The 21,651-nt window shown below is 44.6% G+C and overlaps 1 protein-coding gene across 5 annotated transcripts in view; it reads left to right on the plus strand.

Annotated features, from left to right (window-relative positions):
- PAM (peptidylglycine alpha-amidating monooxygenase) overlaps nucleotides 1-21,651 on the plus strand; it is a 1,271,905-nt gene that overhangs the window by 632,949 nt on the left and 617,305 nt on the right. For all 5 annotated transcript variants that reach the window (XM_086960973.1, XM_086960975.1, XM_086960971.1 and 2 more), the window contains one exon: nucleotides 12,156-12,243. In XM_086960973.1, coding sequence (XP_086817099.1) covers nucleotides 12,156-12,243 — 88 coding nt within the window. The remainder of the gene's footprint in view (nucleotides 1-12,155; nucleotides 12,244-21,651) is intronic.

Raw genomic sequence — 21,651 nt, forward strand, 5'->3', positions numbered from 1 at the left:
GACTCCGACGCGGTTATGTATTGCTTATGCTAATATGTCCTCCCCTCTATTTTTTCGTAACTCATGTCCTGACTTCAGACCTCAGTCGACGCAGCTCCTCCTTCATCAAGATGGCGCCGTTTCTGTACTGTTAACATGAAATGCCTTTGAAGAGCCAGGCTTTGTAGCCCACCGAGTTTCACCTTTTGTCTCTGCAATTATAGGTACTAGACCTAACCGTCAAGGGTGTATTTTTGGCGGGAATTTGGAAAGAGAACGCCCTCAAATATTTATTGTCCGTCGGGTAGTTTGTCCCAGGTGACTAGGGTCAGTCCGCTCATCGCGCATGGAGTGCGGTATGTGCAGGGTGACCGAGCCCAGGGCACAGTACATGTGTCATCTGAAATCAGATGGACAGACTCCTGTCAAGGTGCCCCATGCAATCAATCTTCTCATTGCAAAAGCTTACGCCCAGGGATGGGCTTCAGAGAGTCACTTTAATCTGAGGTGGGTCTAATGAGTCCTAGGCTTGAGGCTTCCGTCCTGTGCTATTATTCCATCAACCCCTTGGTCCAACATTCAGTCTAATATCAGCACCATGAATATCATGTTGTTTTCAAGCCGTGGACCTCGGGCCCACCTTGGAGCTACTATTCTGCTCTCACAGAAAAGTTTTAAACACCTCATCAAGCCAAACAAGCATTGGCATAGCCAATAGGTCGCACCTTTGGGACCTTACAAATGTTTAGCCAAGGAGCACACAACGTATGTCTTCCAGCGGAGCTGCTTTTATCTAAGTATTGGTTGCAGAGCAGAGACAGGATTGTATGCTGCCTTTACTAGAACAGTTAAAATGTAAAAAAAACAGTGCAGTTTGAGCACTGCCACCATCAACTTGTTTTTAGGATGCAGGGCATTTGTATCCTTTAATCAACGTGATGGTGTGGGGTTGGGCACTCATGGAGGAGAGGGGGAGGGTGTGTGTTAAGAATATTTAATGCCGGAGCGGGGAGCAGCCAGGAAGGTAGTGTAGGAGAGCAACATAGGATCTTGGCGAGTGGTTAATACAAACAAAAAGCCAGACAGGGAGAATGGAACACAGAAGCCAAGTAGGGAATGCGATGCCTTAGGACGGGGGAGCTACCGAGTGCAGGAAGGGGCAGTCACCACCCGAGTGGGGAGCAGCAGGAGGGGGTGGGGAGAACAACAAAGGAGTGTGAAGGCAGAGGGTTTAAACAAGCGGCCACATGCAGAAAATAAGAGCAGTGCGTGGCCTCCTGAAGCCTGGCAATACATAAAAGACTGTATTTTCTTCTTGTTCGATACTGCGTGTGGAGAACAGGGATAGAAGTAACATATTTTCTTTAACACAGCCTATTCTCCGTAAAGGAAGCAAGGCGCTCTATCAGGAGCATTCACCTATATACACAATACTTTCCTATTGGCTGCCATATCAGAATCAATTCACAATAATTATCCTACTCTTGTAGTGAAGACCATATTTGATGCTCCATTCATGTGTACGTACACAGCAACACCGAGAAATGCAAGTTGCAAACACAGAAATTCAACTTCTACCAAACAACAACACAAAATATTGCAGTTGCAAATGACTTCAAGGGAAAACACACAATGGCTAGTAATTAACCGATTTTATTACAGGAAAGGGTTTTGATTCATTACTGCCTAATAGACAACCAACACAGAAATGCCACATACGCCAGTCCACAATGGAGAGAAATGTGTGTTAACAAATCAAACAAGAGGCTGTTTAACAGAAATGATGCCCTTTGGCGCGGCTACACCAAGAGGTTGAAGGCCCAGAGGCCTGGGGAAGGGGTGCGTGATGGTGCAGGAAGGATCTTTTACCTGGGTGTTGAAGGTCGGGTTGCCTTTCCTCCAGCATCACCTTTGCTCGCAGCCACCCCAGCCTCTTTCCTTGCTTTTGGTGATGTTGGTGGGATAATTCTTATGAAGTGCAAAAGCCAGGCTTGCCATGACTCGGTAGAGAGGCCTCAGTGGGAGAGGAGTTGCTGTGGCCGGGTAATGGAGGGTACTTTGTGAAAAAGTTGAAGAGAGTGCTTTGACAGGACATGGCTGCTGCGGTATTCATGCTCCACCGTGGCAGCACACGGGATCTGGACCGGAAACACGGCTCGGAACTGGCAGGAAACCAGCAGTGAGGCAATGGCAAACAAGCTGAGCAATACCAAAAAATTTAAGGAAACAAGCAGGAGGGAGGGGAAGGCAGCTCCAGCCTGAGGAGAGGGAGCAAGCATGCTCAGCTTTTCAGAACAAGTCCTAAAGAAGACCGGTGGTGGCGCAACAAATAAAGCAGCAGTGCACCACAACTTCCAAAGTAAAAAACAAATCAAGAGAGCGCAGCAGCCATGAACACAGATTAAGCGCGGCAAATGAAGCAGGAGCGAGACGTGAATCTTTCATCAAGCTGGCGCACAAAGTAAACACGAAAAACAAGGCCAACAAAAAAAAGAGTGCTCTCAAAGTATCTTGAATAACCTGAACAGTAAGAGCAAATGTAACTGGTGCAGTCCTCATGGGAGGATACAAAGGTCCAAAATGAGGGACTTCTAAGCATGTTCACCAAACAAAATCCGGCATTTATGAACAACAGTAAAAAGATGGACCTTGCTTGAAGCCCATATTGTTGATACAGCATGTCTTGAAGAGACAGCGCAAGGGGCTGCCTAGGCTAGACCTAAAAAGCAATCCATGAATCTTGTTTGTGTGTTTATGTGGATGCATGTCTCTGCATGTTAGGGTGCTAATGTTACTATGAATGTGGGCCTGTGTGCATGTGTGTAAGTGTACACACATGACTGCATAAGTGTACATGTGAGCAAGCACATGAGTGTGCTTGTGCACAAGATTGTGTGAACGGGAGTGAGCAAATGAGTGTGTGCGTGCACATGGCTGTCACTGTGCACAAGAAACTGTGTTTGAATCCTAATAGGTCCACCAAGCTTTTAGCTTTTTGATTTAATTAAAACGAGTAACATTCAATTGGGTAGCAGTAAACTTGTTTTGCCACTGCCAAGACACCCCAAGGAGTCAATTTTCAAATAGACATGAGGTGTGTGTGTATGCAGAGAGTGCATGCATGTAAGTGTCTGTGCATATGAGTACACATGAGATTGTGTGTGTGAGGCACATGTGACTTCCTGTTTCGTGTGTGCCACAATGGCTGACGCAGCCCCCAGAAGTTCAGAATTGAATGCATTAGCAAAATAATTACTTTGCCAATCATGAACAGCTATATGAACTACTTCTCCAAGTAGAGAAAAAAGTGTTTGCACCTGCGTAGCTATGTGCACGTCACTCCAGGATAAAATATTACTGGGAACTGTACATCAGCAGACTATTGCCATAGCACCTTGTAAGTCACTTAGACATAAATGTAGTTCTGCTCAAGAGGGCTTCTTGTCAGACTGCAGAAGAAGTGCCTGAAGTGACAGAAGTAGCTCTAACATGAATTACCAAGTGAAGAGTCTAGAAGTGCTTGCCCTTCCAAATGGGATGTGTGTTGGTGAATTGATCAGTCTTGACTCTACTCCCCATGGAAGCAGTCCATCCTGAACTTCCAGGCCAGGTCCTCCTTGGATCCCTGTACTGGAGGTGAGTGTTTGACATTGTATATCCCTCTGTCCATCAATTGTTCTTTTTGCGTTTGTCACCCCAAGTGGGATGGGGGTGCCTAGATGTGGGTCCTGTGCTCGCTGTGCCACTGCCTTCAAGCTAGCTTGGCTAATGAGGGGTGATACCCTGAAACCGGTCCTTGCAGGCTTGTTTCTAGTTCAGGTAGAGCCTGGCTTGGTAGCTAGGGCTGGACTGTTCCCATGGGAAGCAGGGTCAAGACTAATTTGCATATGTCTGGGTCCAAACTGGGGTGGTGTGGTAAGCAAAAGAACCTTGGAATTCAACCCAAATATGTGACTGCAAGTGAATGTTTGACAACGTTCAGCATTCCGTCCATTTCTTTTTGTGTGTACATTATAGACATACTCCTGGTTTAAGGCCGCCCCATGGGCTGTTTTCTTCTTTCGAAAAATTCAATACATTGTCCTATCTCAAGAATATTCTTTTTTTTTTTCCTCCATCACTCCCCAACCCAAAATCCTCTCTTCCCCTTAGCCCTTTTGCCTTTAATAAATGAGAAGGTTTCAAATAATTGGTCTTGAGAATATTAAGTAGAAACTGGCAAGGGTTTATATATTCAGAGAAGGAAGGTGTTTTACAGCCCTCGATTTTTTTCTTTGGCTAGTAATTGACGAAAGACCAGTTTGCTCTGTCTCTATATCCAAACTCTTGGTGCTTATTTCGAGTTGGCTTTTCTCTGCATCTGAACTCTGAGAGGTGTGTCCCCTCCTCCATATAAAAGTGTCAACATCTGACATGGCTGTAGCAATAATGTTTTGCTGTCTCTGGGGCTTTTCTCCATCCCCCTATACCCGCTGCCATGTAGGGTCAGCTGGTGGGCTAGGGCTGCTTAAAAACCTGCTCTTGTTTTGCTTCCACAGCCTGTTCTGTTTTTGCTAGGCCTAGGCTGGTAATAGGTCTGCTCCGCTTGTCCTCTCTGCCAACATTGTTGTGATGAGGAGCCGATCTAAAGTGGACAGCATCACTCACCATCTAGATTACGTGCTGATGACCGGCCTACTACCAGACTGACTGGGATTTTAAAGGTGGACTGCCATTGAGTCTATGTGGAGAAGTGTGGCTCAATGATTAGAGCGGCAGACCCTGATGCAGAGGTCTAGCCCGGGACCAGGGTTCAATTCCCCGCCTCAGCGGGTCTTGGGCTCAAAAATTCCACGGACCTGATAATTCTCGCCTCGGTGACTATTCCAATCATGGAGTCCCACTCTGCAACTCTGGGCAATAGCTTGCTTAATCTCCACAACGGCCCCCACAATGCTAAGGATGCCTGGCCTTCACCCTGGGGGTGCCCAGGAGTGGACACCTCACAGGGAAAGCCAGGACGGGTTCCACAGCGGTATTCGTACAAGCGCCTTGAGACCCTTGCGGGTGAGTAGTGCGCTATACAAGTATCAATTTACAATTTACAATTACAATTTACAATGCAAGACTTGGGCTCACTATCCAGCCTGCCAATATTTACGTGTCAAATATCAGATTGAACTGAATGCCTAACTCAATACCTAGCTTATTCACAGGGGTTGTTGGTAGCATGGCACATGCATTAGAGATAAGCTGCCATTTGTATTCGCCTCATTCCTTTGTTTCCATCAGTAAGCATCTGGTTCCCATTAATGCCATGCACAGGTGTTTGACCTGTGAGTTTGTAATGGGCATTTCTTTTTAGGTCTCGCCTGTCGATGCGCATGCGCATCGAGCAAGGCGAGAGTATTGCGAGTTATCCACTCTTTATCTACACTGCAAGGAATCGTGGCGATTCCTTGCAGTGCCCGTGACTTTTAAGGTCAATGCGCATGCGCATTAAGCTTATGCGCATGCGCATTGACCTTAAAAGTCACGGGCGCGTGCACGTCCGTCGTGTTTTACCCGCTCCGCCCCCTCCCGCCGTGTCGCATTTCTCCTCCCCCCTCCCCTCGCGCCGTGTCGCATTTCTCCTCCCCCCTCCCCTCTCTTCCCTCCGTCTTGCTTGTTCTTATTGCCAATTTCATCGGCTCCGTTGCTCACGGAGATGCCCTTCAAGACTGAGTCTCCTTTCTGCTGTAACCAATTTACGGAATCCCCAATTAGTTTTCCAACACCCGCACTACTCGCCACATTCGTCTGATTTCCCCATTTTCAGAAATGTATTAGGCTGGCAACTTAATCACTGGCCCAGATACCCTGCCTACGACACTGCTAGTTGCAATCTAAAGTCGTGACCGTTCCCCTCTTCCAACCAACTCCATTCTTCGCAGCGTTGCAGTCCATTCGACTATATGCTACTCAGTGAAGACTCAGAGCTACTTTACTTTTCACTGAACAACCGCAGCTCGCGCATATTTTCAATGTGGGGCCTCCTCCCACCACCCTCACCCTCCGGCGGCCTATAATTTTCCTATTAGTGACTCGCTGACCCACTCACTGGCCCTGCCAGTTTTCCAATTTGCTTCCCTGACACATTATGTCCTTTTCGAGCTTCGGTCCACGGGTGTCACACTCACACATGTCCGCACTTGACTCTCACGGGGTTCTCGAAGACCTCCAGGCAGACTGGGCACGTGAACCGGGAAAGTGGGTCGACAGGTAACGAGCCAAATGCACCTTCCTGCTGCTGTCTGCCTAACTCCATCGCCATCATCATACACTTCCGCAAAAACCGCTGACGTCTACGGTGACAACCCGAAGTCCCGCCCACTTTCCACGCCTAAAACACAATCGCTGCACTGCGCATCCTGTGCTGCGTGACGTCACAACCAGGAACTTAGAGTGGGTACTGGCGGGGTGGGCCTGGCATAAAAAGCATACAGGTTGAGCTCACCCCTTCAGTTTACCGACTGTTGCCACGCTGATGATAATGGCCACATGATGACGCTCACGTAACCATCTGGACCAAACAAAAACCAACGCGGAAAAGGGAGTCTCTCAATGACAGTCCACAGCCGTTCATTTGTTCCGGCAGCTTTCTTCTCAGGAGTCGTCTTGTAAAAATGCTCCAGGTGAATAGATTGTTGGAAGGATCGTTAAACGGAATGTCCTCTATTTGTGTGTGAGGAATGAATGATTTACTGTTACCCCTCACCCTCAATCCCTCACCCACACTCACCCACACTCACCCTCACCCACCCTCACCCACCCTCACTCACCCTCACTCACCCTCACTCACCCTCACTCACCCTCACTCACCCTCACCCTCACTCACCCTCACCCTCAACCCCTCACTCACCCTCACTCACCCTCACTCACCCTCACTCACCCTCACTCACCCTCAACCCCTCACCCTCACCCACCCTCAACCCCTCACCCACCCTCAACCCCTCACCCTCACTCACCCTCAACCCCTCACTCACCCTCAACCCCTCACTCACCCTCAACCCCTCACTCACCCTCACTCACCCTCAACCCCTCACTCACCCTCACTCACCCTCACTCACCCTCACTCACCCTCACCCTCACTCACCCTCACCCTCAACCCCTCACTCACCCTCACTCACCCTCACCCTCACTCACCCTCAACCCCTCACCCTCACCCACCCTCAACCCCTCACCCACCCTCAACCCCTCACCCTCACTCACCCTCAACCCCTCACTCACCCTCACTCACCCTCAACCCCTCACTCACCCTCACTCACCCTCAACCCCTCACCCTCAACCCCTCACCCTCACTCACCCTCAACCCCTCACTCACCCTCACTCACCCTCAACCCCTCACTCACCCTCACTCACCCTCAACCCCTCACCCACCCTCAACCCCTCACCCTCACTCACCCTCAACCCCTCACTCACCCTCACTCACCCTCAACCCCTCACTCACCCTCACTCACCCTCAACCCCTCACTCACCCTCACTCACCCTCAACCCCTCACTCACCCTCACTCACCCTCACTCACCCTCACTCACCCTCAACCCCTCACCCTCACCCACCCTCAACCCCTCACCCACCCTCAACCCCTCACCCTCACTCACCCTCAACCCCTCACTCACCCTCACTCACCCTCAACCCCTCACTCACCCTCACTCACCCTCAACCCCTCACTCACCCTCACTCACACTCAACCCCTCACTCACCCTCACTCACCCTCACTCACCCTCACCCTCACTCACCCTCACCCTCAACCCCTCACTCACCCTCACTCACCCTCACTCACCCTCAACCCCTCACCCTCACCCACCCTCAACCCCTCACCCACCCTCAACCCCTCACCCTCACTCACCCTCAACCCCTCACTCACCCTCACTCACCCTCAACCCCTCACTCACCCTCACTCACCCTCAACCCCTCACCCACCCTCAACCCCTCACCCTCACTCACCCTCAACCCCTCACTCACCCTCACTCACCCTCAACCCCTCACTCACCCTCACTCACCCTCAACCCCTCACTCACCCTCACTCACCCTCACTCACCCTCACCCTCACTCACCCTCACCCTCAACCCCTCACTCACCCTCACTCACCCTCACCCTCACTCACCCTCACCCTCACTCACCCTCAACCCCTCACCCTCACCCACCCTCAACCCCTCACCCACCCTCAACCCCTCACCCTCACTCACCCTCAACCCCTCACTCACCCTCACTCACCCTCAACTCCTCACTCACCCTCACTCACCCTCAACCCCTCACTCACCCTCAACCCCTCACTCACCCTCACTCACCCTCACCCTCAACCCCTCAGCCTCACCCTCACTCACCCTCAACCCCTCACCCTCACTCACCCTCACTCACCCTCAACCTCATGCTAAAGATTTACAAAAAAAACCCATAAACAATTCTAAAAGCACTAACTCTAATGCTGCGAGACCTATTGCATTTCTAATGCTTGTTTCAAAGTAGGGTATGTTTAAAGAACGCAATTATAAAAAAATGCAGTCACCCATACAAAGCACAAAACATAGTACTGGAGTGGCTGTCATAAGACTGGGCCTCCTTGCGCATGCAAGACTAGTAAATGCCCTGTACGTGTAGCAATGCCTTGTGCCACTTTATAAAAGTAATCCTGTGTCATGTGCCTAGCTTATACAACTTTCTAGCATGTATTTTCTATTCAGGTTGCCCTTGTAGCATGTTTTCGGTTCGCAGTTTGATTTGCCAGCTTCTGGTTCTATGTATTGATTAACGCTACCAAGAATGCTCCATACTTGTTCAAACGTATTCCCATAAAACAATGTCAACCCAAGCCATGCCCGTTCCACCTACTGTCCTTTATAGTTGGGTACACTACTCGCTTGTGGGAAACCTCAGTCTGACTCCCTCCCCCAAAAATATTACTGACTAAGCTACACCCCTGCCTAACCCTAAGTCAATCCGTTGACTTAGTGAACCCGTCTGGAGCGTGGCCTCTGGTATTCGCAGGGCTCAGTATCTTCCCCATTCCTTTTCTGCAGCTGAATGAAGGTGAGATTGCTATGCGGACCCCTTATCAGGAAGACAAGCGCCACGCAATGTGCTGTAGCCAATCATGGAGGAGAATGAACCGCCGCACTCCAGTGCACGTGGCTCTGCCGTCTTATCGCGCGGTGCTGTGCGCCAGACCCTTTGGGTCAAGGGATAGTCTTTAGTCGACGGGTCCGGCTTGTTGGGATCTGTGGTCTTTTTGTGTCGTCTTGTGACCCTGGGATGTCAGGTCTCGGCACGCTGCTGTTAGTGATTGTGACAGCAGTCTCAGCAGCAGCTATCATGTGAAATGTGTGGGCTGAGATAAAGTTACACTTGGGTCTCAAGGGGTGTAGAAAATGGCCGTCCTTGACACTAAAGAAACACGGCCATTGATGTCTTCTCGACCCTTGACGGCGCTCCCTGAAGAACGCAGCCTGTTTTCGTTCGCCTGTCAGGATGTGAAGAAGTGTTGTTAGACGGTAGTTTCTTCTTCACAAACAGAAAGAAATAAATCACCTTTAGAAAAATAAAATGAGTCCCCTGCTTTCGAGAGGAATCACTTGAACCTCTTTGTGTTTTTTATCTGTGGTGGTTAGCTAAAGAACATTTTCCAATGTTTTTGAAAATCCGTAGAATGCCTGGCACACAGCAGCTCCGGATTCTCTGATGATTCTTACTGCATTTCTTACTTCCTGTGCTCGGAGCTTTGACTAAAAATAACCGTGTCTCCTATTTGGTAGCTTCGTGTGAGTAGCCAAGCGCCTTGAAGTTCGATGTGCTATCACTGTTTCTGCTTTATAACTTAAACAAATACAGTTACAGAGCAGGGGAATGCTCATAGAAAATGTGTAAGATGTTGAGTGCAACAACGCAACCACCAGCAATAAAGGTAGAAAAATGAAAGTAGAAAAATAAAAACAAAATAGATAATGTCTAACACCTCAAGACATGTAGCTAATCAGGAACAGCCCTGAGGTGAAAGGGCATAACATAGGAGGTGGTATCAATGAGTTTAGGTTTGCACCAAGATCATATTACTTGCACTGTTTTTTTCCCCACAATATTTTTTCACTAAGATTTGCATTAATTTTGCTAACATTAACTCATTTCATTCCTACTCTCATTAAAGCCGCAACCACCCTCGGTGGAGCGCTCTCCCTTTAATTCTTTGCCTTTGGATTCAGATAGGTTTTCCCTAATTAAGAGTGTTTTTAATGACGATTGCTTTTAAAGGATGCTTAGTGTTAACTGTCTGCATTTCTGAAATAGTTATCATAAAATGGCTGCCTTTCCGCTGCCTTTGCAACAAGCCGTGCAAACCCCAGGTGCACGCCTTGGAATAAATCTGTCCTGGGAAGCCGCTGGCTATTTGGCAGGCTTCATGTGTCTAGGAGCTCCAGCCTGTGTTTATAATCACTTTATTAGCAAACTGATGGAGCATCCAGTCGGTCTTGGCAGCCTGGGTTCCCTTTTGCTCAATTTGATGTTTTTTGGTTTAGAAATATTTGAGGCATATGTTTCTTATTAAGCATTGTATTTGGCAGGTCACTTCTAATGCCTGTGAGCGATCCACCCACCACTGAAACGATGCCCTTCCTCTGGTCATTTGAGTCTAGTTCCTGTTAAATCTGTAAAATTCTAACAGGAAATGAACGACATAAGGCATTGTCATAGTCAACGGTGCTACTGGATAAAGTATTAAGTATGCATTAATGAAACTGAACTTTGATGCAGTTTTATGCAATAGAAGAACCTCAGGCTGTGTTTCAGGGCCTGCACATTTACTTTCTTGGCAGTCTGGCATGCGCGCCCGTGAGCATGCTTCCAATATGGAAAATATCCAAGGTTGACCTGCCCTCCAATACAGGGGGGAAATATAGTGTATTTCTTAGAAGAGAGTCCATATTGTGTGTCGGTGGTGGTCATAGGTACTCATTGTTGGGCACCAGGACTTCTTTTTCATCATAAGACTTTGACCCGGAGCAAGAGAGAGAAAGGGAGAAAGGAGGAAGAGAAACCTAGTAAAAACAGTAACTAGGGCAGAATGCAGGGATGACCACGAACCTGCAAGAGTGAGCTAAAAAAGCAGGCATTGTAAGGTTGAAGATTCCAAGAATTAAGAAGGCCCGCATGGGAGGCAGGTCCTTCAGATGCCTAGCGGCTGCTAACTGGAATAAACTGCCAGCGGACTTGCGCCTGGATCCAGTGGAGGCTAGCTTCCGAGCGAAACTAAAAACATTTCTTTATACTAAATAACGGCCCGCGCAGTTTTTTGTGTCCCCTGTTTTTCTGCCTCTCCCACTTTCAGCGCGTGGACACGCCGGTGTGCGTAATCGCAGCGCTCTACAAATGTCCCAATAATAATAATAATAATAATAATAAGGTGGTGGAAGAAAGAGGTATGAGGTTTTATCAATACTATACAATAATTTCAATATAGGTGTTCCGCTATCCCGGTATTTGGCAGCACCAATAGTGGAATCCTAAGAAAAACTTTGGGCCCGGACCTATATATTTTAAATGTACATATAAAGCTCTGTAGAAGGGGACCGTGGAAGAGTTTGAGTAGTTACCGACTCCATGTGAGAGCCAAAGTGCTACTCCCTCAGTCATGGCAGGGTTCCGTGACGCAAAAAAGATCTGGAAGGCCTGTCTCTGCAGCACAGACGCCTGATCCGGGAGGGCCACTCCCTGAGAGTGAATACACAACCTCAGGCTCCTTTTTAGAGGGTCGGGGCTCCCCTGCACAAAAGAGAAGGTGGTGAGACCACTGCACTCTATTGGTGTGCGGTGTATTCCCCAGTGAAACGCATGCGCACCCGTGCTGCGGGAATATTGCCATCCGTTGCAGCACGCGGAATACGACTGGTGCAGGGAATCCCCCACGATCCTCCAAACCTCCCACCCTCCCTTTCCACACTGTATTGCGGGGTACTGGTTGTATATTATAGGCCCAGAGGTCTCCTGGGTGGTGATCATAGTATTAAAACAAAGTATCTCTTACAGTGGGTAAAATACGCTGTAATTGATTGAGAGCTGATGTAGGAAAATACTAACATACTTTATACTTTTGTAATGGTTTTTACTAACTATACAATAAATAAAGTTTATTACCTATTGTAACATACTTTATTTTGTTTTGCAGTGGACTTCAAGCCTCACGCTAACATGAACACTGCCCACCATATGCTACTTTTTGGATGCAACATGCCTTCTTCAAGTGAAGATTACTGGTGAGATTCACAGACTTAATGTGTGACCTCCTTCACTTTTGTTGTTTAGCCTGTTTGGAACCGCATACTCTGTTCTGCGTTATTTTTTTGATAATTGACGAATCATTGCTGTATTTGTCATTCTTGTCACTTGCAACAGCACGGCGCTTGTTTTATCACGCTAATATTTTATTTATAGCAGATATTACTACTTTGCATATTTATTATCTTTCATAATCGTTTGTCTCCTGAAGCGGGGGTTTTCTTCATAGGATGGTAAATATGACAGTTCGTGTGGCAGAAGAATGATGCAGTTGAAGTGCCTTCTCTCTTACTGCCACATTTTGCATTTAAGTGAAGCTCTTTTAATTGCTGTTTACTAGCTTCATTTTTTGTCGGTGTATTACCTCACTCATCTCCAGTCCTCAGCAGGGAGAAAAGTAAGTAGAGGCGACTTTAACCAGGGAGGCAAAGCACTTTGAAGAAATGTACGAACCACTTTTCTAAATCTAAATGTGACATAAATGCACCATATAAGCAAATGGTGCTTTGAAGTTCCTCTCATGATTCACAGAATGAATATCAGAGGAAGGTTTGAGGTCTACTTAAGAAGGTGAAAAATGTGCCCTTAGCTTATTTTACACTGTAGTAAACTTTGGACGTAGAAAGCAAGGGAATTACAAGTGGGAAGGTCGTGTGTGCTGCCGACCACCACAAAGAGCAGCGACGTTTAAAGGCCGTGGCAAAGTAGGCAATTGCCCATGCCCCACCTGCCAAGAGACCCACTCGGATGTTAACTTTCTCGATATTTGGCCTCTGTCTATTCAGTTTCTCTGTATAAACATCTCTCGCTCTCTGCCTACATCTACCTCTGCTTCTCTGCTCAGTGTCATCTTAAGGGTTATTTGGGGTCCTGGGCCAAACATATCTCAATTGTTTTTTGTGATCCTGTTAAAGTTTACTGTTTGGCATCATGCATTGTTGAATTAGCAGGTAATGGGTAGTAAAATGTTATTGTTCCTTACAATGGTCCCCAAAATAAGTCTTGCTTGGGTCCCCCAATATCCGTAACATAACACTTTCAAAGACATAAGGTTTTGGATATTCACAAACATTTAGCAGTTAGTTTTCCACCCTGGTAAAAGTGCTCCAGTTAAATTGCTGTTCCATGGCCAGGGAGGACAACGCCTCCTTATGTTATGTCAGTATGGTTGAAATGTGTCTCCACACAGCCAATGATGCTTTCCCCTTGGAGGATACGCAGATGCTGATTTTATATGATTTCCCTGTGGATTTTTCTCAGTGGAAAATTGGAATGAGCGCATTTCCTAATAGGTGTACTACTGGAAGTCTGCGGCTGTCATACATTTCCAGGAGTGCGCCTTACATTTTTTGAAAATCTTTAAAAAGTCAAAAAGCTTCTCCAGACATAAGAGAACATTTTCAGGAGTAGATTTTGCTTGTCTGTTTTTGGGGGACATCCCGTAGCCTTTGTTGCTGCTGATGAGAAACCGAAAAGAGTGTGCTGCTAGTAGTTGAGTGAGAAATGTTAAAGGAACAACTGTAGGAACAAGGCACATTGTAGGGGAGAAAAGAATAATAATCAAGTCCCAAAGTAATACATGCATACAAGAGTGGATGAGAGAAGATTAAAGAGGGAAAATTGCGAGAGGAAGACATTGTGGATTGATGTGACAACCAGCTGCAGTAATTAAAAGTGAAGATCATCGTGATGGAGCGGTCATTTCTTCTGGTAGTTGCTCAATGCAAAACCTTCATGCTACCTCTAATTTACTGCTCAAAAGGTGTTGGGCCCTTCACACCATGTATTACCTTCAGGAGACTTTAAATAAAGATGAACAGTCAAAAATGCAATTATTATTTAAAGCCAATAAAGAGAGTTGTTGAGTATTTAAAGGGTTTTATTTTCTAGTCAAAAGTTAAGTTTTCTCTGACAGTTTATTCATCAGTAAAATATCAATCAGGTTACAGAATTTGGAAAACAGGAAAAATAGCATTAATAAAGAACATATTAATGTCTGCATATAAGCATTACATATAGAAATGTGGCGCAAAATGTCATTCAAAACTCTTAAAGAGTTTCTAAGAAAAATATAGTCTTGCAAGGCTAATCAAAAATCAAATAGTTTGCAAAAATATCCCATTTAGAGAAATAAATGCATAAAACAAATAAATCTTTTCAGACCTAATTAATTAGTCAAAGCATAAACCTATAGTTTAGCATCTAAATCTAAAAAGCCTTTCTATCTGTTTGGTGCCCTGTGCATCTCTGTGTCTAAAAAGCAAGCAGGGAGGGAGACAGCCCGCCCTTCACCAGACCTCAAAGGAATGTGGCCTCCAGTGCAAAAATATGACTTGGAAGCAAGAACCCTCCCCCTGACTCTCCTCGGACGCAAACCCGCCCTTCAGTCTCCCGGGACGTTTCTCGTACCTAACCCATAGAATGAAGCAAAGTTAAGCCAAAATGAGCAAGAAGCCAGCTGAGCTAAGAAAAGCCAGCCCCTCCTCCGGAGAGGTCAGAATTTATACACAAAATTTTGGCAGACTGCACAAAATGTTTCAACTTCAGGAAAACCTGTACGTGATTGGTCAGTCATGATGGCATGAGTTCTCACAACCCTGACTCATTCTAAAAAACCTGACTTTATCAGTTTTAACAAAAGAAGCATACATGATTAACTACATTCTATAAGTTTGCAACAATTGCTAGGGAAAATGTTTCTATAGTCCCTTCCTTCCTTTCACAGTGCAGCAGGACGGATACTTTAGTTAGCTGGTACATTGGCACAATCACAAGAATGTACATTTCAAGCTGTCCTTGACTCCTTCCGCAGTTTGAGTCAAGCTGCCACAGTCTGCACATGCTCTCTTCTCTTTCAAAGCAAGCCATAGCCTTGCTGGTTTCACAGGCAGCCATTTAATGGTAGGCCCCAAAATAAAACAAACACAAAGATAATATTAATTTCATGTATATCAGCCCATTATGTTTCCCAACTCTATACTAATACCCCTTATAAATGTTTACCTAGCCAAGCTACTAGTGTAAAGCAGCTTTTCTATTATTTATGACAACATGAAAAATAAAGGTGCAATGTGCAACAAAGAAAAAGAGGTGTTATTAACTGAAAATATTTATCAAAATATGCAACAAGTCAAAGTCTTTTAAGACAGGAATAGTGGATGTAGATTATAAGGGATGAGCTGGGAAGAGAGAAACATATTCTATTAATCTTCAAAGCTAAAAAGGCCACTTTTCTCTACATTGCAAAAACACATGTTAATTCAATTTAAATGCAGTCTGTCTGAAGCACAAAAATAAAACAATGACTGACTGCAGATGAAATCTGCTCCATCAATAGTGTTTCCACATGTCTATTTTTTATTTTATTTCACAGTTTTTTTCAATAATGCCCACGGATGCTCAGTGGGTGCGTGCTGTAGTGCACGTCCGTAGAGCTGTGCACAGCATGTGGTACTATGTCATATTTCTCCGTATTTGTTTCGGCAGGACTAAGTGTGAGTCAGTCTGCCAAGGTATTCACGTATGTCTACTATGCAAATTCAAACAATGAGCTTTTATGCTTGGCCTTGCAACTGTGCTGTACGTGAGGCAGACGGAGAGAGGAAAGGCAGACACGAACACTTTGTGATCCTCGAAACAGATAAATGAGGAAGAAAGAACTAAGTGAACAAAACTAAATCACAGGGGATTAGTGGATGCAAGAGCAACGGCGAAGGGAGTGGGAGTGTGGTATGAGGGTCTCTTAAAGAGCCCTCCAATCCTTCTGCCTTCAGATCGTGGAGAAGGGATGGGGAATAACGGGTATGCACCTCATTGAATTCTTACTGCCATGGAGCAGTGTTCACAGTAGTCCTGCTTGTTAGCCCCAGTGATCCAAGTGACCACTAGGACAAGCATAGACGTTTATTAAAAATTCTTCCCTACATTTTGGCAAGTCACTGATTTGTTTGACACCATTAGAGCATGAAACCAAGGTCACGCCAACCACAAGTGGTCCAGCGGCATGCTGGGCAAACTGACAAGGACCTGTCTCAACCTTAAACATCGGTAGTTCAAATCTAGTTCCAACAAGGACAGGCCAACTAATAGGACCTGTCATCATACCTCAGTGAAAAAAAGGGAAGGCATTTGCAACTCTACTCTTAAAGGTGTTTTGTGAACTCTCCGAGACAGAACTCCTTCAGAATGAACCCTACCATTCACAAGGACACTCTAAAGACCCATTACATTTTATTTCGTAGAAAAATAGTAAACATTCAGCAGCTATCCCTGATGACCCTGACCCTCCCCCTTTTCATCCCTAAGCTCACCACACATCCTTGCCTCGGTAGAGTCAGCTGTGTCGTGCCTCCAACCACTGAATTTAGCAGTAAATTAAGCAACTCCTGCAGAATCAAACCATGTTCCTTCTAGCAGGGCCTGCCTTGAGAAAGGTACAAGCAAAGTTCACTCATCTCTAAGACGTCCAGGGTAAATGCAAAGCTTAAATCCACAAGGGCACCCTGAGATGCAAGACTCAACAATCACCTTGCAATACATTTAAGTGATAAAGAATGGTCCAAATCCTGAAATGTATGAAAATAACATTGCTTTAGCTCTGTACGATAGGGGGTGAAACGTGGCGATTGAATAAGAAGATACAAAAATGTACCTGTTAAATAAATCTTGAGGTTTTTACTATTGTAAAAGTCAGTAGGCATCCATGTACATCTATAGTAGGATGCTGAGCCTCTGAGAATCCCTTTTGCATTTTTTGTATCTTAGGAATATAGCATCCTGTGAATGCAGGATGCTGAATCTTCAGGGGGTGACACTGCATCGCACTTGGCTGTAGATAAGAAATAACTCGATCATGTACACAACAGAAAAATGTCTTAAGGGTAGGAGACAGCACGACTGCCTCGTGACCAACATGACATTTAAGTGAATACTTATGGATACACTTGTGATTCAAGAAGATATACATTGTAGTGCTGCACAACATTCTGATTTTATACGAAGGCCTTGAACAAGCTCATCAGTGGATTGTTCGAAGCTAAACATGTTGATTGAGTATTGTACCAAGATACAAATTTATTTGTAGGATATAAATACAAATAAAGGAATCTGTTCACACCTTACCGATGTGGATTCTTTTACTTAAGAGGGATTTCAGTGGTGTGCAGGATCATACTACTCCCCTTCTTTAAGATCTTTGCTTCAAAATAGCCTTACCATTAACTTAAGGTGCAAGCTTTATCCCTCCAATGACTATAGGAACTGTTGTTCTCTTTGTCTCTAATGCACCTTATTTTTAAGTTGATGGCACAAGATCCTTAACATTGTGGTAGGGCAAGTTTAAATCATATGTTCATACCTGCTCCAAATTAACCTTATGAAATGGCATAAACACTGCCTTATCAATCTCCAATGTGCAGGTCTCTCTTCTCTCTCTGTCTCCCTCTCTCACACACACACACACACACACACACAGGATCCAATTGTTACCCCCCTTTAACCCATTGGCTTGAAAGTTAAGATGTTAGGTCTGACAAAGGAAATGTTGCGTAGGAAATTGGCTGTTTTCCTTCGCATCTAAACTATTAACACATTTACCTCACTCACCAAGCTCACAGTTTGGTGTACATATTATGTTCTGTATCCTCTGTACGTCTTATCCATTCTGAATAGTGGATCTTATACACAATAGCTTTCTGCTCAGCATCACACTCTCGATCTTTCATTCTAGTCCATAGCATTATAGTCCCACTGGAACTAGTATGGGGTTGCTTGTGTGCCCATCTACATGATTATCTAATTTGATTGCATTTTTATAGCCTACTGGGATAACCATGTAGCGCTTTCTTAGTTGCACGAGTAATGACACCTGATCATTGTTATCTGTATTTCGCTATTGCATATTCTGTCATTGTCGTGGCCGTGTCGCTCTTCCTCTACCTGCTGACTTTGCATGTGATTTCAAGGTTTGCACCAGTGACCGGAACCTGATGTGAGTATTGATGATACGTTGCAGGTAGTGTGCTCTGGTCCTCGGTTTGTTGGCTATATCCTATCCCTTGAGTTGGGATGTTAGTTTTTGGCTCTTGGTGTCTGGATTCCGATAGGGACTCACGCACAAATTCAGATGTTTGGGGTAAAGCTGCATATCACGGTCTATTCTGAAGCTAATGGCCTAGCCTGCAGTGTTAGAAATATTCTTTTTGAATCATTCTGACAATACCACCGAATTGCAAGCTCCTAAAACCTGAAAGATTTGAGTTTTAGCGGCGTGGCATAACATTTTATACATAAAATCTGCTAAACAAAATGCAAATTCAGGAAAAGCTAACTAATTTGAATGCATAAATATCTGTTTATTAAGCACCCACTGCAAGAGAGATGTCTTCACAGAGCTGTAGGTGAATGCAGATACTAGAAAAGAGAATAACCATGAATATTAAAAAATATATCTTTAAAGAGCCAAGTTTTTAAACATTTCCTTTTTGCTAAGAGGTCGTCGAGACGCACGAAGGAAAGCATAATCGATCCAGTGATGCTTTATTTCGAGGTAGTTGGACTCCATGTTACCCTTTCTGAAGCATTAAATAATTTGCTTGAAACATAGAAGCCTTTAACCCTGCACATTTTAAACGATTGTTCATATTGGGATCAGTGTGCACCGAAATTAGTTTGTGGTAATCAGTATTGGTGTATGCTAGGCAAAATAATATGTTGCTGCCTGACTATCTGCTTCTTTTAGGGGCATGCTCGTGGGCCCATTTCATAATGGCATCCTATGTGGTTGCTTACTATTGGCTTAGTGTAGCATCAAACCTGTTGTCTTGATACTGCAACGTGACAAGTGGTGTAAGAGATGGGGGGGATGGGTGAAGGAAGGAAGAGAAAGGTAAAAATCAGTAGACCTTCATCTGTGTCAGAGGAGGTGAAAAGGGAATTAAACCTCAAGGTGAGTACAAATTAGCGCTTTGAGTTGTGTTCGGAATAGGTCTGTTTTTTTCTGACATCTCAGATCCTCTCTGAGTGAGTTCCTCTAGGTGGGAACTGCCAAAGAAAAAGAGTTGTCACTATGAAGTGCGATTAGAATCTTTATGATTCCAGTCTGCAGAACCTCTTTGCTTGTGAAGTTTTTGGTGCTTCTGAATAGGTTTTGAGTTAAGTGGAATATGCATGTTGTTGAAATCTGCCTACTTTGATGATAAGCCCCCGCTAAATTACTGGCTCTTACATAGCAGGGGAGTTCCACCAATTTCTAGCACCTTTTTAGGCCCCATTTAACTCTTGTCTGCCTGTCCTTCATTTTTGTAATGACGAGATCCTGCACCCAGCAGTTTTTTCTTAACTTCCCCATATCGGTCTCCACTTTTTCAAATCTTCTTGGGAATCTGAGAATCTGTTGTGTGTAAAGATATATATAGATATAACCAATAAATATACATATGGAATAGATGGATAGGCATACACACGCACACCCTTTTTAAAATGTTTCACTCTTTAAGGTCAATTATGTTAATGAGTCTGAGCTCCCTGTTTCAAAGGCAGAATTTAACAAGCATTTGCAATGCAATAGGTCTCGCATTAGGAAAGTTTGAGCTATTGGTATTGTAAATGACATTTTGTATTTATATGTTGGTTTTGAAAATAGCGAAATTAATAGCTTTGTCATTTACAATGCCAATAGGTATAACTTTCGCAAATGTGACACCTATAGCATTTGTAATGCCAATGTGTTTTATTTACGTGACTTAGATGTATTGATATTACAAATAACAATGGCTTTTATTTTTTTTTAAAGAATTAATACTTAAATAAAAGTTATTGTAATTTATAATGGCAATAGCTTAAAGTTTTGTAATTAACTTTTGTGAAGATTATGTTCAGTGTATTTTATTGTGACGAAAATCCAAGAATAGATGTGAAATATTAACATCTTTTTGTGACATTTATAATAAAGCTTGAAATATTGAGAGAACATATTTGAACCAGTTGTTGTTGAATGGTTGCACAGATTGATGCTGTGGTGGCGCTGAGTGATGTTGTGGTGCCCCTGAGTGATGCTGTGGTGGTGCTGAGTGATGTTGTGGTGATGTGATATATAGAGTGAGGGCGATAGATAGATAGAGTGAGGGCGATAGATAGATAGAGAAAGGGCGATAGAGTGGGGCGATGGATAGAGTGGGGGCGATAGATAGATAAATAAAGTGAGGGTGATAGGTAGGTAGGTAGATAGATAGATAGATAGATAGATAGATAGATAGATAGATAGATAGATAGATAGATAGATAGATAGAGTGAGGGCGATAGATAGAGTGAGGGCGATAGATAGATATAATTATGTGGCACTGAGTGGTATTGTGTGGAGTGTGTGTGTTGCATTCATTAGAGTGTAATTATGGGGCGTGTAATTATGTGGCACTGAGTGGTATTTGGAGTATATGTTGCATTGAGTGCAGTGTAATTATGTGGTGTGTAATTATGTGGCACTGAGTGGTATTGTTTGGAGTGTATGTTGCATTGAGTGCAGTATAATTATGTAACATATAATAATGTGCCACTGAGTGGTATTGTGTGGAGTGTGTGTGTTGCATTCAGTAGAATGTAATTATGGGGCATGTAATTATGTGGCACTGAGTGGTATTTGGAGTGTATGTTGCATTGAGTGCAGTGTAATTATGTGGCGTGTAATTATGTGGTACTGAGTGGTATTTGGAGTGTATGTTGCATTGAGTGCAGTGTAATTATGTGGCATGCAACTATGTGCACTGAGTGGTATTTGGAGTGTATGTTGCATTGAGTGCAGTGTAATTATGTGGCGTGTAATTATGTGGCACTGAGTGATATTTGGAGTGTATGTTGCATTGAGTGCAGTGTAATTATGTGGCGTGTAATTATGTGGCACTGAGTGGTATTTGGAGTGTATGTTGCGTTGAGCGCAGTAAAGAGTGGTATTATGAGGAGTGTATGTGGTATTCAGTAAAGTAATTGTGTGGCATGTAATTATGTGGCATTGAGTGGTATTGTGTGGCGTGTGTGCTGCATTCAGTAGAGTGTAATTATGTTGTGTGTAATGAAGTGGCATTGAGTGGTATTTGGAGTGTATGTTGCGTTGAGTGCAGTGTAATCATGTAGCATATAATTACGTGGCACTGAGTGGTATTGTGTGAGCGTATGTTGTATTCAGTAGAGTATAATTGTGTGGCATATAATTATGTGACACTGAGTGTGTGACAGTGCAGTGTGTGAGGGTGCAGTATGTGAAAGGTTGCAGTGTGTGAGAGGTTGCAGTGTGTGAGAGGGTGCAGTGTGTGTGTGGGTGCAGAGTGTGTGAGGGTGAAACAATATTATTTGCCTCTTGCTTGTTTCAATGTTTTGCGATATAGAATGTACAT

This window comes from Lissotriton vulgaris, chromosome 3_1 (genome assembly GCF_964263255.1).
Source record: "Lissotriton vulgaris chromosome 3_1, aLisVul1.2, whole genome shotgun sequence".
In the NCBI taxonomy this organism is placed as follows: Eukaryota; Metazoa; Chordata; class Amphibia; order Caudata; family Salamandridae; genus Lissotriton; species Lissotriton vulgaris.